The 17559-nt window shown below is 47.1% G+C and overlaps 1 protein-coding gene across 13 annotated transcripts in view; it reads right to left on the reverse strand.

Moving 5' to 3' along the window:
* Positions 1-1083: 1083 nt before the first annotated feature.
* PLXNA1 (plexin A1) overlaps positions 1084-17559 on the reverse strand; it is a 423385-nt gene continuing 406909 nt past the window's right edge. For 6 of the 13 annotated variants that reach the window (XM_053299219.1, XM_053299220.1, XM_053299222.1 and 3 more), the window contains exons 31-32: positions 16311-16461; positions 1084-2513 (exon numbers count right to left, since the gene is read on the reverse strand). In XM_053299219.1, coding sequence (XP_053155194.1) covers positions 2418-2513; positions 16311-16461 — 247 coding nt within the window. In that variant the 3' untranslated portion in view covers positions 1084-2417. The remainder of the gene's footprint in view (positions 2514-16310; positions 16462-17559) is intronic. The other 7 variants (XM_053299230.1, XM_053299232.1, XM_053299228.1 and 4 more) reach the window with 4 other exon arrangements.

Consider the following 17559-nt stretch of genomic DNA (forward strand, 5'->3'; position numbering starts at 1 on the left):
CAGTTTGAGGGCAGAAAGTGGATCTGCCCCAAAAGAGTGGGGTGGGGTGGTAGTGCCTAATGGGTGGAGGCTACCACCCCAATTTCAGAGGGATTGGGCAGAGGGCTGATTTTTTTGAGAATTTTTGAAGTTTGGGTGTCTTTGGGGCAGATTGGGGGCAGAAAGTGGATCTGCCCCAAAGGAGTGGGGTGGGCTGGTAGATAGTGCCTAATGGGTGGAGGCTACCACCCATCCCCAATTTAAGAGTGATTGGGCAGAGGGGTGAATTATGGTGAATTTATTTGTATGAGGTTTGTCTTCATAAGGTGAAGTGTGCTAAATTGATTACTTCCTCATATTATTCATAGTAAAGGAAAGTGTGAAAAAGTGAAAGTGGGGTCATGAGAGTTGTTTAATTGAAAAATATCTCATTTGCTATGATAGAATGAGAATTCACACCTTTTCTATTCACCATAATTCACCCCTCTGCCCAATCACTCTTAAATTGGGGATGGGTGGTAGCCTCCACCCATTAGGCACTATCTACCAGCCCACCCCACTCCTTTGGGGCAGATCCACTTTCTGCCCCCAATCTGCCCCAAAGACACCCAAACTTCAAAAATTCTAAAAAAATCAGCCCTCTGCCCAATCCCCCTGAAATTGGGGTGGTAGCCTCCACCCATTAGGCACTACCACCCCACCCCACTATTTTGGGGCAGATCCACTTTCTGCCCCCAAACTGCCCCAAAGTCACTAAAACTTCAAAAATTCTCAAAAAATCAGCCCTTTGTCCAAACCCCCTGAAATTGGGGTGGTATCCTCCACCCATTAGCCACTACCACCACACCCCACTATTCTGCCCCAGCCCCCACTTTCTGCCCCAATATGCCCCAATCTGCCCCAAAGACATGAAATTTTCAGAAATTTACCAAAAATCAGCCCTTTGCCCAATCCCCCTGAAATTGGGGTGGTAGCCTGCACCCATTAGGCACTACCACCCCACCCCACTCCTTTTGCCCAGATCCCATGCTATGCCCCCGAACTGCCCCAAAGTCACTAAAACTTTAAAAAATCGCCAAAAATCAGAGGAAGGTCCAATCGACTTGAAATTTGGGTGGCAGGTAGAACACAAGGTCCCCTTTCAAACCAGCTATTTTTTGAGATCCGAACCGGTTCGGTTCGGATCCGAACCGAACCGGGGGGGTGGTTCGGCAAAACCAAAACCGAACCACCCTGGTCCGGTTCGGACCCGGTTCGGATCCGAACCGAACCGGGAGAACCGGTTTTATGCACATCCCTATATGCGGTAAGGCGGCAGAAGGTCTATGATGGTGGTGGGACAAGGAAAGCTTCTGGTAGGTTGCTTAGTTCAATTTACAAATAGACCATCGTGTCTTATCTATAAAAAAGCAAAGCAGGGACTTTTCTGAAAAAGATGCCAGGTCCCACAAAGCAACTTACCAGACCTGCAAAAATGAAAAGGTGAAAGATCTCTCCCTTTGGGGCTTGCTACTACACAGAGCCACCCTTCCATGTTTTTGCCTGCTTGACTAAACCTCCAGCACCCATCCATGTTTTTGCCTGTATCTAAACCTCCGGCACACTCTTAAGCAGCATTCAAAATGAGAGCATCTTTTTGGCCTGTGCTAAACATTCAAACAAAACATGGCACAGGGCAAAATGTAGAAAGAACCAATAGATACAGGGACTCTTTTTGGTCCCACTCATCCCATTTCTATCCTAACCAAGTGACGGTCCTTTCTTTTTGTTTTCATTTAAAAAAAAAAATGTTCTGCAAAATTTTTGTGGAAAATTTAGAACCTCCCCCCAACCCCTATACTTTTAATCTTTTTTTTTTAATTAAAAAAAATCTAGCTTGTGGAAATTGTGCAAATATAGCAGTTAACACTAGAGGCAGAAGGCCAGGGAGAGAGAAAGGGAGAGAAAATAAAGAGGAGAGTTGTCCAGGCAAGGCAGGAAAGGGAGCAAGTACAGCGGGGGGGGGGGGAATTATAAGCCTACCCACCCGCCTGCTACAGAAAAACCATAATGTAAAAACGTTGTCCTAGAAGTTAGTGCTGTCCCCAACCTTCCATTGCCAGATCTGGGACAGGCCTCGTTGGGGGGGGGCAGTGGCAGCTGAGCCGGAGTCCTCTTCCCTGGCCCCTCCTTGCACATCTCCTGGGGTCCTTCAGGTTCTTTGCTACGTCGCTCCTTTCAAAAGGAATCTAGATAGGCTCAATTTGTTTTTGATATGGTGGCTTAAGTTTTTGCTGTCCATTTATGTAACGTGTTCCGAGACGCAGCGGACTCTGTGCATTGTTTGGTGCTAGGCCCCAACAGATTCTTGCTTGCTTTCTTACTGCCGCGGCTCGCTTGCCCTCTCTCTCTTCTTCGTATCCACTGCTAGGGAAGTCTGCAGTGCTGTCTCGGCCTTTTCAGCTACTTAGGGCCATTGTGTCAATTGCCTGCTCCAACTTACTTCGCAGCCGTTGCCTTCGGGCTTGTTCGTCCTTCTCTAAAGCAGCTAGAATCTGCCAAGGGTCAGAACAGAGAAGATATCATTAGTAAGGAAGATTTTTATTTTATAATTTGAAACACTCCCCACCAATGTCAGTCTAGAAAGAAAAGAGAACTCCCTGACCCATCAAAAGGCCATCACGGAGGCAACAGAGCACCTCGTTAAAGACTAAACGGAGAAAAAAACATCACAAACAGGAAGGGACTAGGAAGGGACTAAAATGGTAGGAATTCAGACTGAAACGAGAAGTTCTATCAGCAAATGTGGTCCCACTGAACTTCCCCATCAATCTGCTCACATCTGTTTCTGATGTTCTGTTTAAGAACCCAGCAGGTAAAAAATGATTTATACCAGGGGGGCGGGGAGGGGGGATTTGGATGAGAGATTCTGTGGGTGGGGAATGAGTTGAGCACCCCTGTCCTGCCCACTGATTCTCTGCTTCAAGTGCTCCAGTGAACACCTTAATGTTACAAGGGAAAAGATGGGGTTGGAAATACTACGAGCTGCCAAGCCCAGGCTTAGTCCTGAAAATTAAATCTATCAAACTGGAGGATAGTTTCCTAGGAAAATTATGGAAAGATCTTCCCAAAGTCTGAAGAAATTTTGTGAAGGGAAGTGGCCTCACAAATGAAGGCCTTATTCTAGGAGTGTAGAGGACCCACAGGGCTTGGCTGCCTGTGAGAACCACTGGGATCCATGCATATCCTGGCAGTGCCTGGGCGCCAAACCCTGCGCCGAAGCCCGGCTCTGCTTACAGCTCGTGCTGACCTTGTGAGACCTGGTTGCTATTCAGATGTGTTCACAGTATGGAAACATCATCATGCAATGACATCTCTCAACTGAAATTCTGTTTCTCTAAACAAACCTATGTTTCAATGGCAGCTTAAAGGACAGGAGGAGTACTCTTCAGATATTTAGCATGATCCGGGTCTTTGAAGACCTCACAGAGAAGGAGAGAATGAGGGAACACTTGAGACATGAATAAAAACAGGTTTTTTTTCCCATCCTGGAACTACCAATCCTGAAGACATTCTCCCTTCTAATTCTGTTTTCAGAATCTCTTAGGTCAGAATCCCTAGCTCATAATTTGGACTCAATTTTGGGAAACTAGAGAAGTCCACTCTTTTTACATTATTTAACCAGCAGTCTCTCAGATTATTTACATTAATTATTTAGTTAACTGACTTAAAGCAGGTTCATGAATGTTGTGACAGTGGCTTTGGATGGCAAAAGGGGAAGAACGGTTTGGCAGGAAAGGCAAGTGGGGCTCCCAAGGAAGAAACTGAGCAGGTGGGAAAGTGGCGGGAGGCGGCAGCATGCCTTCCACCAGGAGTCTTTCATCCCAAGCCCCGCCTCATTTAAATTGCACCAGCAGATAAAGAGCAGATGATTAAAATGGAAACCTATCAGAAATCCCATTACTGTGCCCAAGTTTGTTGTGAGTGCAAGTTGGATTTCTCTTTCCAATTAAATGTCAAGGCATCCATCAAAGGCAACTTGATTAACCATTTCATTGGCTGCATAATTGTAAACAAACTCCTGTATAATTAATAGACTGGCTATTAGGAGCAAGAAAGGTCCATCACTAGCCCTACAGGTAATTCCTTAATATGGAAATCAGTTCCCTTTGATTAAGAGCAGCTGCAGCACCCTACAGATTTCCAGTACTGAATGTGCAGGACGTGCTGTGGAGGGTACAGAGTGCTGCAGCTCAGGGCCTTGCAGATGCTGAAACACTTAAAAGCTCAGTCCAGCTTATAGAAAGGTTCTTTGCAAACTAGTTAGCAAATGCATATAAAACCATTGGGGTTGGAAAGGAGCCCACGGATTATGCAGTGCAACTCGTGACCTGATGGAACATATCTCAAGACCCCAATCCTGAGCTCACTTATGAGGGAGTAGATTCTACTGAACTGAACAGACCTTACTTTTGAATAAAGATGCTTGGGATCGTGTGACACAGCTACAGCATGACAGATAGGAAAGGAGACTCCACAGCCTCCTTCACACAAAACCAGGCCTGTTGTAATTCTGCATGTGTATAACCCATACCTGGTTTTCAGGATTCAAAGATTTTAGCTAAAGCACCCCTCCCTGCCACCAGACAGAGAGGCCTCTAGGGGGCACCAACGTTCTTAACGCAAAACAAAACCAGTAAATGTGTCTGGCAGGTTTTTGGTTTTTTTTAAGGGTAAAAATCTGAAAGGTACTGGAGCTAGCAAGCAAGAGTTCTACCCGCAATCACCAGAACTCCCTCTCTCATGATTTAAAAATGGGCTATCACTGAAGTCTGAGTGCTGAAAGATTTACAACCTGGTTTGTTTTTGTTTGATCTTCTGTTATCGTGCTGCCCTTCTGGGAACAACACAGTAAAAAGGAAGACGACAGGGAGTGTAAAGAGAGAGAGAGAGAGGGATACACATGTCTGTCACCTGCTTTAAGAAGCTGGGACTGCCGTGATTACCAAGATGCAAAAACCCAAATGAAAATTAATTATGATTTTCATTCAGCACCAATGACAGCATATTATAGCACCGAACAACAGGAAAAATTATTCTCTCCCATTTTGCATCAAAGAGGGTGCAATCGGGCTGCATGTAATTGTGTTTAATGAATGAAAACAAACAAAGCGAACAGCTGTTATTTATTAATCCCATTACAAATAATAAAAAGAAGTTCCTGAGAGCTGTGAACACACAGGCAATGCTTTTAGAGTGGGCTTTGGATGCACATTCAACAGATGCCAGGCAGTGGTTAACCAGGAAGGTAACCCAGCCTGCATCCAGCTCATTAAGATCACACTTTCCAAGCATGTAGTGCTTGCCTTGTTATTGATTTCTGCTTTTAAGGCCCTGCTGATCTGTAGTACTATGAAAGAGATTGTTGCCTGAAGCAGAGGCGCTCTTACCCCTAGACTTCTGGGCTGAAGGCCAGGGCCTCCACACCCCCTGGGGCCCCCCAAATCCTCTTTAGTCTGTCTCGGGTAGTATGGTTGCGTTAAAAATGTGCTAAAAATACTGTGTGTGGGGGTGAGGGCAAGCCTCCAAAAGCCTTTAGGTCCAGGCTCCAAATTTACCTAGGTGTACCTCTGGCCTGGAGCTTAGGGAGCAGCCGCAGGGCAGGGCCTTGCTCGGAAAATGTCTCTAGGAACAACTCTTTGGGGGCATCACCTCTGGTTCCATCCTTGTGGTTACCTTTGGTCTACCATGGCTGGCTGGCACCTTGCTCAGAAGAATTTTGACTATGGAGACTGCTAGGGCCATTTTGATCTTAGGGTTTTTTTTTCTTTGCTGATCCATGTGCGAACAAATGATACTGCTGGAAGAAACCTAAAACTCATCTATAAGGGCTCCGAGGCACTGGGTAGGAAAGTGAAGGAGTTGGGGGCACAAGTGGTGCTTTCAATGTTTTCATTAGTCCTTGCTATGGAAGGTCAAGGTGCAGGAAGAGAATGCAGGATCCTGCAAGTAAACAGCTGACTCCAAAAATGGTGTGTTGAGAAAGAAACATTGGACTTACCATGAAGGGTTCTTTTTCACAGCTGAGGAGGTCATCCTCAAAGTAGTATGGGTTGTGGACTGAGCATGCTCCAAGACAAGGCCAATAAAAGAACTGAAGGCGTGGCTAACCTAGAGTGTGGGAGGCAACCCAGCCCAAGTTCCAGGACTGACGTGCTCCCATAGAAAGGAAAGGATTAGTTCAGCATTGAACAGATAGAGAAGACAGAAAAGTACATAACAGCCTACAAAGCTAAAGCGCCCTAGAAGTCGCCTCCACCCAGACAGAACACACCACCTTGAACCAAACAAACCAAATGTAAAAAGGAAGGAAACGAGCATCCCAGTGAGGGCCGGATGACCTCCTCGGCTGTGAAAAAGAACCCTTTACCGTAAGTCCAATGTTTCTTTTTCCACAGCCCAAGGAGGTCATCTTCAAAGTAGTATGGGTCATACCCAAGCTAATAATAGAATGGGTGGGACCAGAAGGATGCAAGTCAGATCACTTATTGGAGGACAGTGCGGCCCAAGGCCACCTGAGAATCATGAAAGGAAGAGATCTTAAAGTGTTTGATAGAAGGTGTGATAGACGACCAAGTGCCTGCCCTACAGATCTCAAGCAAGGGTGCACTAGCCACGAAGGCAACGGAGGTGGCCGCACTCCAGGTCGAGTGTGCAGTAATACCTGAAGGTGGAGGAAGATTGAGGAACTCATAAGCTATGGCAATACAGGCCTTTATCCATGAGGAGATTATGGCCTTGGCAACTTTAGTTCCCAGGGAAGCCTGCTGGAAGGATACGAATGGAGAATCCGAATGCCTAAACGGCCTGGTTTTTTGTAAGTAGATGCGGAGGGCATGCCATATGTCCAGCAAGTGCTACAAATTTTCTCTGGGATGGGTTGGGGAGGAACAGAAGGATGGAAGGACAATGTCTTGTGACCAGTGAAAGGTAGAATTGATCTTTGGAAGGAAGGTAGGGTCTAGCTTCAGAATGACTGCAGCGGATTGGAACACACAGAATTCCTTCCGTGCCAACAGGGTTCCCAGTTCCGACACTCTGCGAGCAGAAGTTATGGCTGCCAAGAAGAGAACCTTGAGCAAGAGATGACGGAGACTGACCTCTGACAGAGGCTCAAAGGGAACTTTTGTATGGGCATTGAGGACTTTCTTAAGATTCCAGGTAATGAATCTATGGACAGGAGGAAGGGCCAAATTGGTTGCTCCTCTAAGGAATTTCCGAAGATGGGGATGGAGTTGTAATGAAGAGCCAGAGTGGAGGTGCAAAACTGAAGAAAGGGCTGATGTCTGGCGCTTCAAGGTGCTGGGTTGGAGACCCATGTCGAGACCTGACTGGAGGAAGGAAAGGACCTGGTTACACCTGCAGACAAGGGAATGGCATGTTTCCTGCACGCCTACCTGGAAAAGGCTGCCCACGAGGTTTGGTAAATGCAGTTCATAGAAGGTCTCCTAGAGGCCAGAATGGTTGCCAGGACTGAAGGTGAATAGCCTTTCTGAGCTAATACATGTGCTCAATTTCCAGGTGGCTAGTTGGAGCCACTGTGGCTCTGGGTGCAGGAGGGGGCCTTGAGCTAGAAGGTCCCGCCGGGAGAGCAGGTGCCATGGCTGGGCGACTGAGAATTGAAGGAGATCGGAGAACCATGGCCTCCGAGGCCAGAATGGTGCTATTAGGATAAGTTCTGCTCTTTCGGTGTGAATCTTTTGAACGAGACAGCTGATTACTACAGTGGGGAGAAAGGCATACAGGAGGCCCGGTGGCCATGGCAAGGTCAGAGCATTTGTCGCTTCCACACGCAGTGAGAGAAAGCGAGAAAAGAACCTGGGGAGGAGATGATTGAGAGGGGAAGCAAAGAGGTCCACCCCTGGCTGACCAAATCGATGCACCACTTGGCAAAAAGCTTCCTGATGAAGTGACCATTCAGTCACTTATATAGTGATAAGTGACATATAGTAAGTGACATATAGTCACTTCCTGATGAAGTGACTATAGTATGGTGGCTGAGTCAGTCGGCCTGGGTATTAGCCATTCCCTGAATATGTTCTGCCACTATGGATGTAAGATACAGTTCTGCTCGTAGGAAGATTTTGTCAGTTTCTGCCATGAGGGCTCAAGACTGTGTGCCCCCCTGGTGGTTGATATGCGAATTGGAGGTCACATTGTCCATGCAGACTAGGGCGTCAGCCCAGTGGATCACTGGGAAGAAATGGAGAAGAGCCAAGTGAATGGCCCAGAGCTCCAGCCAGTTGATATCATGCATTGTTTCCTGAGACGTCCAGATGCCTTTTGCATATTGGCCATTGCAGTGAGCCCCCCAGCCTGATAAGCTGGTGTCTTTGTTTATTAGCACCTGATCTCGAGTTGTGAGGGGGAGACTTTTCAACATGGTGGGCGACAACCACCACTGGAGAGACTGGCGGACCTTCAATGGTAGGCAGACCTCCCTGTGAACACATGCCATAATGTTCTCCTGAAAATGGAGAAGGAGCCACTGAAGAGGCCGGTAGTGCCAGCGTGTCCAGGGAGTGCACTCAAGGCAGGAGATCATCGACCCGAGCAGCTGGGCCAGCACCATCAAGTCCTCTGATGTTGCTTATAGAAGAGGACGGATGAGGGTGTCCAACTTCCGCTGACGTTCTGGTGGCAGAGCAACAGACGGGTGCTGAATGTTGAAGATCACCCCCAGATGCTGAATAGTCTGTGATGGAACCAGGTGACTCTTTTGGCGATTCACGAAAAATCCCTTGACTTCTGAAAGGTCAGGACTGATAGGGTGTGCTGCACCGATTTCTGGGCTAGAGAAAACGAAGATGCTCAGATAAGCAGATCATCCAGGTATGGGCATATGTGGATCCCGCTCCTCTGGAGGTTAGCGACCAGTGCCACCATGATTTTGGTGAATACCCTCAAGGCCGAAGACAGACTGAAGGGAAGGGTTCTGTATTGATAGTGGCGGCCATTGTAGCAGAACCTGAGGAATTGACGATGAGCAGGAAGGATGGGTACGTGAAGATAGGCCTTGGATAGGTCGATAGAGGCAAGGAAGTCTTGGGGTAGGATTGCTTCCTTGACTGAGCGGAGAGATTCTATGCGGAACTTCTGCTTGCGGATTAATTGACTGAGTGACCATAGGTCCAGAACCGCTCTCCAAGATCCATCCTTTTTTGGAACGAGAAATAAAAGCGAATAGATGCCGTGCCATAAGTAGGTCAATGGCACAGGTTCAATGGCATTGATCTGAAGGAGGTGTTGAATGGAGAGACACATTCGCCAGTGTTTGTCTGGCCGAATGGATCTGGGAGAGATGATGACCTGGTCCGGAGGTTGAGCCTGGAAGTCCAAGGTGTAGCCGTGGGAAACAGTGGACAGGACCCAACAGTCCTGAGTCATGGCTTCCCACTGTGGGTAGAAGGCGAGGAGCCTTGTACCTACAGGGGGGTAGTCATTGCTTTCTAGTGGAGAGGGAGGATGCTGGAGGGAAGAATCGGGAAGCACGTTCTCTAGCCGGTCCACCTCCATGCTGTTGCCACTGGTTGCGCCAGGTAGGTCGATATGAGAAACCTTGGTTGTCTCTGGGTGAGGCGAAAGTGTATGTCTTTGGGAACCTCTGAACAGCCGAAAAAACTGAGTATTGGCTTGAAAAGGCCGCCAAAAATCTCTACGGTTGGAAGGTAAGGCTTTTTTCTTATCCTTGGTTTCAACAAGGATCGGGTCCGTGTCCAAAAAGCTGGGCGCCTGTAAAGGGGGTAGCCGAAAGGTTAAGCCTAGACTGGGAATCCACATTCCAATGCTTTAACGAAAGGGAACAATGGACCGCAACCCCAGAGGCCATAGCTCGAGCGGCCTGCTGAATACAATCCAAGCTAGAGCCTGCCATCAAGGCTGTGGCTTTGGCCAACTTGTTTAACCCCTGGCACACTCTAGTGAGTTTGTGAGGGACCATGGCAGCCAATTCCTTAACTCAAAGCATGGACGCCCTGGCAAAAATGGAATTAGTGGGGGCTGCTTTGATGACTGTGGCGGAAGCTGCATGGTTTTTACGGAGAAGCATATCGGCCTTGCGATCCTCTGAAGATGAGTTGTTCATTCCCTTCCTTAACTTCCATAGAGGTGGAAACGAATTGCACCACCGGGGGGTCCACCATAGGTACCGCCAAGAGGGAGGTTACCTCAGGTGATAGGTTGTAGTGCTTCCTAGGGGCCTTGGACAAGGCAGGAGATGCTCATTTTGCTAGCATGACATCCTTGAATAAAGGAGGAAAGGAAACAGTAGCAACTGAAACAGAGGAGGAAGGGGAAACATTATGAGCAAGAAAAGGTGTGGTCTGCTCCGTGTTGATAGGAGAGACCTCATTTATAGCACACCTAGCCTTAGACAACATAACTTCAAAATCTGAGGAAGAGAAGAGGCAATATGAAAACAGCAGTGGGTGAGCGGTGTTCTCATCAGAGAGTTGTCCTTCCTCCTTATCTGAGAGGGACACAGCCTCATCATTATTTCTGCTCAATCCTTCCTCATGGTCTGAGGCAGAGTTGAGGTGGCCTTCTGACTGTGGGTGAGCATCAGTGGGGACCACCCTAGAAGGAGGGAGGGCTATGGATGGGATGGCAGGTAAGGCCGGGCCAACAGCAGTCCCCTATGGATTGGGAGGTGGGGCTAGGTGGGATATAGCATCAGAAAAGAAAGAAAGAAATTTAAAGAAAATTTTTAAATTGTGTTTTACATTTCTAGTTTTTGTTTTTAATTAATGTTTTAATGCCGTTTTTATCTTGTTGTAAACTGCCCAGAGACGTAAGTTTTGGGCGGTACAAAAATATGTTAAATACATAAATAAATAAAATAAAATAGAGGGCAGCTGCTGAGGAAAAGGGTGCTCAGGAGAAGGCGCTTCTTAGGAAGAAGAGACGGAAGGGTCTCTTCCTGGGTCTCTTCCTCCTCCTGGGCATCCTGGGGTGGGGTTGAAATAAGCCCCTTTCGTAAGTGGGAATAGGATGCCTGGTGGGACTGGAGTCTGGAGAAGAGGACCTAGAATGAGGACGATTAGCCCTGGGCACCCGCGGAGCCCTAGTTGGCATATTGGTCTTAAATAATTCAGCTAGCTGCCTAGAGAAAAAAATCACCCAGCCAATTAGCAATGTCAGGAGGAAGGGGAGGGGGAGCACCAGGGATTGGCGCATTACTCACATCCATTAGGCACACAGGAGGCCTGGAAGGTCCTAGTGGTGAACTCGGCTGCCTGGGCTGCACAGGAGCAGGAATGGCCGGCTGCGGAGAAGCAGGGTGTTCCGGTGGAGGAATGGCCAATCCTGAAGGCTGAAGAGGTGGCAAGGTCAGCAGGAGCACCCTGGCCGGAAAAGTGGGCAGGGGCTCTGCGACATCCAGCTCCATCTCCCGGACCAGAGGCTGGGGAGGAGGAGGGCTGAGCGGTGTGGTTTGTAAGATGATCACCTCCTCCAGCAAGCCAAGAGGAGGGACTGAAGGCAGAGGGAGGAGCCGAGTGCCCTGGTCCAGTGGCAGCTCAGTGTCCTTTGCCCGCATGTCTGGGAGGTGCAAAGCTTGGGTGCCTCGCAGACTGCTTGAATGAGCAGCCGCTCGCTCAAGTGGACCACAGAAGTAGGCGCTGAGCACGTTTTGGTGGATGGAGCGGCTCTGCTCTCAGACTCCTTCAAGTGCTTCTCCTTCTTCTGCGCTCTTTTGTGGTCTTTTTTGGGCAGCTTGCTGCCAGAGGCAGGAACAGCTGGCTGAGATTGGGCACAGCATTTGGGTGGGGGGACGACGACAGGGGGATTCATCTCCCCGATAACCAAAGAGACTGCGGGGATTGGTCAGCCCCAATAGTCAGAGAGGGGCCCTTCCAATAGGGAAGCCTCTAAGGGCATGCCTGCATGAGCGTGCTCCATGGTCAAAACGCCAGTAAAAAAGAAAGTTAAAAGGAAGAAAGCCCAAACAGCCGAATACAACCCAAAAAGGGTGAATTTGGATCAAAATTAGAAAGAGAAAACACGACTTCTTTCCACCCTCACACAATGCTGAAAGGTGAAAAGAGAGAGAGTGAAAAAAGCTAGCCAACAAGCTCAAAGAGCGAAAAGTTGCAGGAGCAACAGAACCAACCTGCACTTGGAGCGAAGACAGGACTGGAACTGGGGCTGGGTCGCCTCCCACGCTCTAGGTTAGCCACTTTTTCAGTTCTCTTATTGGTCCTGTCTTGGAGCATGCTCAGTCCACAAGCTCCTTGGGCTAGGGAAAAAGATTTGTATTTGTGGATCATGGCCTCCACTGCCTACATGAAGGCCTCCTGGAACTAAATGAAGTGTATTTCACGAGGAATGGGAAGACTGTGTTTGGCAGGAGCCCCACAAACCTCATCAGGAGGGCTTTAAACTGAACCCAATGGGGGAACAAAAGCACAATGTAAGAAACCCAAGTGCAAGGGGGTGGGGCACTCGGCAAGACACTACAGCAAGGAAGCCAGAAGCCAGCAGTACTCATGGTCTCAGATTTCTATACAACAATGCACAGAGTAAATAAACAGGAGGCACCTGAAATCGTATCTCAGAAAGGCAAATACAATCTGCTAGGTATCACTGAATTATGAGACTAATGATTAAAATATAGTGCTTGGAGGGTATAACTTGTTCAAAAGTAACAGAATCAACAAAAAGGTAGTGGAGAGTTAACTTGTTTTCCAACTTTGTGCTTTTACAACAGGAAAAAAGTTTGTTTTTCCTACTTTATGTTTTTAGAACACAGGAGAACTCCAGTATGCCATTCCGATATGGGAGTAACATTAATACACAATGACAAGAATGGACCCACAATAAAATGTTGCAGTATATCCCTGGTGTGCATGTGTTACCTGAGCTTGTGCTTAAGCATGGTGAATGTTTTAGGCACCTTTCTCCCTCAGAAGGGGTTGTGACTGTCTTGACGGAGTGGGAATTTTCTTCAAGCTGATAAGCTTCCTACTCTTTTTGTTCAAGCCTTCCTTCCTCTCCTCCTCGCCATGAGTTCCATTAGCTCTGCCTATCTGGTTGTCTGTCAACTGCCCTTTGAGTTCACGAACATTCCATTCCATTGAGTTACGTGGAGGCAGTTTTAGGGGGTGTCCCCTTAGATTTTTTCCCTTCTGATTTTTGTGAAACCAATGTATCTGCAGGTTACCCCAAGTCTGCAGGCACTTCCCTCTTGCCTACAGGTTCTTAGGTTACGTGACAAATTCATAGACAGGTCTTGGCTACTAGTCTGGTGGCTATAAGCTATTTCCAGTCTCAAGAGGCAAGATGCTTCTAAATACCAATTGGAGGGGAGAAACAGCAAGAGAGAGGGCATGCCCATTGCCTGAGGTCTTCTCAGAGGCATCTGATGGGCCACTGTGTGAGGTAGGATACTGGACTGAATGGACCTTAGGCCTGATCCAGCAGGGCTCTTCTTATGTCCATAGGGATCATAACATTTCCAGCTTTTTCAGAAATCGATACAAGGTTTCAAAGAACAATACTAGGATGCAGAACATTTAGGAGAGCCTACACTATCTGTACCTTTTGTGGGGGAATCAGTGTGTATTAATTTACTCTTGTTAACACGTACTGTCAACAATTGATTGACATGTGGCTTATTCCCATGAAGTAAAAATACATGGCACACAGACCTGAGGGTTATTCATTTCCCTGCTGATAGCAGTGCAGACTGAGCCACTGGAGAGCCTGAATCCAGGCTACAGAATGGAAAGAGGGAGGGGGCTGAGGTGGAGGGCACAGCAGCAGGAGCCTGGAGTGCAGTCAGCATCATAGCAAGCATCCCATCTTGGAGGGAACTCTGCTCCAGCTGAGATGGATCTTTGGCCTACGTCTCTCTAACAAAACTTGGTTCCTGATGATGGAAAATGAATGGCTTGCAATGTGCAGGCTGCCACAGTCGGATGCAGAGCAGACCAAGCCCATTTGTGGAGCTTGTGCATGGGAGAAAATGACAACACCACCTGCCTTATTTCTGCCAATAAGAAACACTGAATCCAGTTGTCTATCTCTCAGGAAAAAATGTTTTGTTAATTTCTGGTGTGCCGAGTGCTTAACTAAACCTTCACAACTTTCCTATATGACAGGCAGGTTAACTGATATTAGTCTTTATTCCTGCTACAAGTGATGGCTTCCGGCTAAATCGCAGCAATTTGGTCTAAGGCAACGTGCATCCATGGCTGAGTATCAGCCCACTTTTCAAAAGACACCCGCCCCCATCTATGAGACCATGAATTAATCTATAATTCGTCTCTTACACGGGATTTATTTGATCCACTGCTGTGTGCACTACCTGCCCCTTCCCTCCCTCCTTCGGTCCATGAGAATACAGTGCTGGGCCACTGATGGAAGCTTCCCCCACCAGCTCTCCAAGAAACCTACTTGTATCTTTGCCCAGACAACAATGCAGGATGGTTTGGCAAACTTTTGTGAACAGGTTTTTATTGCCTTATTCAGGCCATTGCCCCTCCCCCCCCGCCCCCCAGCTTTCATTGTGCTTTAGTGGGACAATAAATTCCATGTGGGACAATAAACTCCTATTACATATATTTTTTATTAGAGTTATACATTTTATTGCTTTAATAAAAGGACTGAGGAGAAAAAGTGTTTGGAAAGTACTTTATGGAGTTGGTACAAATTACAACAGATGGGTTTTTAACCACGCTTAAAACTTATGAGGCCTACTGAAGTGACTCTGCGGTGACAGAAGATACCCCCTGGGACTGCAAATGAGGACACTGGGGCCTAGGCCCATTGGAATTATCCAGTGTAGCAGTGACTGAAGGCATTCAAGTGAGGGGTGATGTGCTGAGATGCTGCCTTCTCAGTGGACTCTGTGCGTAATCTGATCTCAAAAGGGAGGGGCATTTTCAGGGATTTTATTTTGTTGCTTTTCTTTTTTCTGATTTGTTTACTGAAGGATATATTTCTCCCTTTGTGATTTATTTCCCTATTTTATTTACCTATTATATATTTCCTGATATGGTTGTGATGTTTTCTATTTTGTTTTATTGTTATTTCTTACTTGGAAAATAAAATTAAATAGGAGAAAGAGGGTGGGGGTGAGAGAGAGAGAGAGAGAGAGAGAGAGAGAGAGAGAGAGAGAGAGAGAGAGAGGCCGGTGCTTCTCTTTAAGAAGCACCGGCATAAATATATGTGCATAAATATAGAAAAGGTTGCTGAATCTAGGGCAGGAAACAGAAGGGTCCTAAGATGGGACTAAATATGGTTCTCGCCTTCTGTTCCTCTTGTGATTCTGAACCTTAAATTGTTTTAAGGTCTTCATTTTTTTATCTGTTTGACATTGTAAACCGCCCAGAGATGGAGGTTTGAGGTGGTCTACAAATTAGATAGAGATAGAGAGAGGGGGGGAGGGGGGAGGCTACAGAAGAGAATAGGCAGGCAGGAGGGCAATGACTGGTTTTGCCTGCTCATCCCCCTGCAAGTGCTCCTGCTCAAGCCAGATATTTTCCCCCTCAGCTGGGCCCCAAAATAATAAGCCTGGCAGACATTGGTTGACCTGCAGATGAAAAAATACTTGTCAGAGCCCACTGGTGCTCTGGAAGCACTCTGTTAGAACCAAGGCCCATCGCTTGATCCCCAGTGACCAGCTTTCGGTCTAACAGAGTGCTTCTGGCTTGCAGCAAGCTCCAGAAAGTATTTGTGCTCTTGCACAAGAGCAGCCGCACTCCATGGGGACCACTTTCAGAAAGCATGGAGACCACACCGCTAGGATGGCAGGAGTGCCCATGCTTCATTAGTCGGGATGTCTGCCACTGACTCCAGCTTGCAAGTGTTGTGCTGTATTCCAAGCACACACTCTATGATTCTTCCTCTCACTTCATAAACATCCTTTCCAACCTTTGGAGTGCTATGGAATGTGTTCAGATTGTTAATGTCTAATGTTGTCTACTCAAATGGCAGGGATCACAAGAAAGGCCATGTCTTCCTGCGTGTTTTTTTTAGGTGCTCATACACAGCCCAGAAAAGGAGCAAAGGCTTGTCCCCCCTGCTGCCCCCCACATACAGGTGGTCATGTTTGGTCTTTATTGTACCAGTAGGTGAGGTCCAGACATAACATACGGTGCAGAACTGCCTCAGGAGCCACCTCTTCAGCAACAAATCCACAACCTCCATCCCTACCCATCAATATTTTTCCCCCTTTCCTGCATATCCTGGATTTTAGATATATATGTATATCTTGGCTAGAGGAAGCAAGAGAGAGATTTGGGGTAAATACTTGCATGAAAGCTGTATCCAGAAGCCCTGCTGCCCCTTACCTCATCCTTGTACTTGGTGATGTAGGAGTAGATCTCGTGCAGTGCACTCATGCTGTTGAACTGGCTCAGGTGTAACCGTGACTGCTCTGCCAGGTAGGCGCTCATATCTTGGTCGCTGATTGCTGGCATTTTAGCAATATCTGCATAATATCTACAGCAGAGAGCAGGGGAGTTGAAAAGAGAGTGTTTGAAAGGAGAACTGAGAGGCTTTTTCGGAGGACAAATCTGGGGACTTAAAGAAGATGGAACCAAAAGGCCTCTAGATTTCATGTAACAAACCAGCTTGTTACACTGAAGCAACTGGGTACCATGTAAAGCAGATCAAACCCCTACGTCTCTCCCAAATGACCCTCCTGATTTCCTAACAAAATCACACACTGGCAACCGCAACCAGAATATTATGTGCTCCACCACTTGCTTATTAGTTCCAAACCCTGAAAAGACTGGACATGGAAGGTTACTGCTGGCAGATTCATGGTGGTCAGCAGACTTTGTAATTCAAACAGAAATGTTTAGGACCATGAGAACTGAATATCTGGAGAGATCAGAGGAACTATCAGACTCTGTAATTACCAGAGCAAGCCAGAGAATCAACATTGAGTCAACAGGCTCAGTCAGGCTTGGGGTGCAGGATGCTTTGGGTCTAAGACAGCTGATGTCTGTGGGGCTGATGTGGCTGGAACAGAGACTTGGTATCACCGCCATCACATAATTAAAAGGCCTTGATCTAACCTACTAAGTTAAATATAGACAACTTTACTAATATTCTACTGAATGCTGAAGCAAAATGTATTTCGACTGTGGTGAGGAATATTTTCAGTAGAGTTCCTGCAGTACAGCTGAAGCCAAAGTAAGCACTTGCCGTGCTATTTCAAGTCTCTGTTTAGGGTATGTTCTATGGAGAAGGCTCTATGGAGCAGGACTCAGCTGAACAGTAAAGGGAAAAGGTTTCTGGAAGACATTTGCTTATTGTATGCTTTTGTGGGGGGTTTGGGTGGAAGTTTCTTATAGGCTTGCAGCACAGTGGATTTTATGGGATCCACTTAGGAAAGCTAAGCAGAGGCCAATTTCTTCCATGATAATAGGAACAACACTATTAAGTATTTATTAAGTATTTTACAACCACCTACACTAAACACTACAGGAGATGAGCGCCTAAAAAGCAAGTATCCACAGTTTCATATTTTTGAAGATCCGTATTTGGGAGGCCATGATGGCAAAATCCATCTAGGAGAGATCTTGAGGGGAA

This window comes from Hemicordylus capensis, chromosome 2 (genome assembly GCF_027244095.1).
Source record: "Hemicordylus capensis ecotype Gifberg chromosome 2, rHemCap1.1.pri, whole genome shotgun sequence".
NCBI lineage: Eukaryota > Metazoa > Chordata > Lepidosauria > Squamata > Cordylidae > Hemicordylus > Hemicordylus capensis.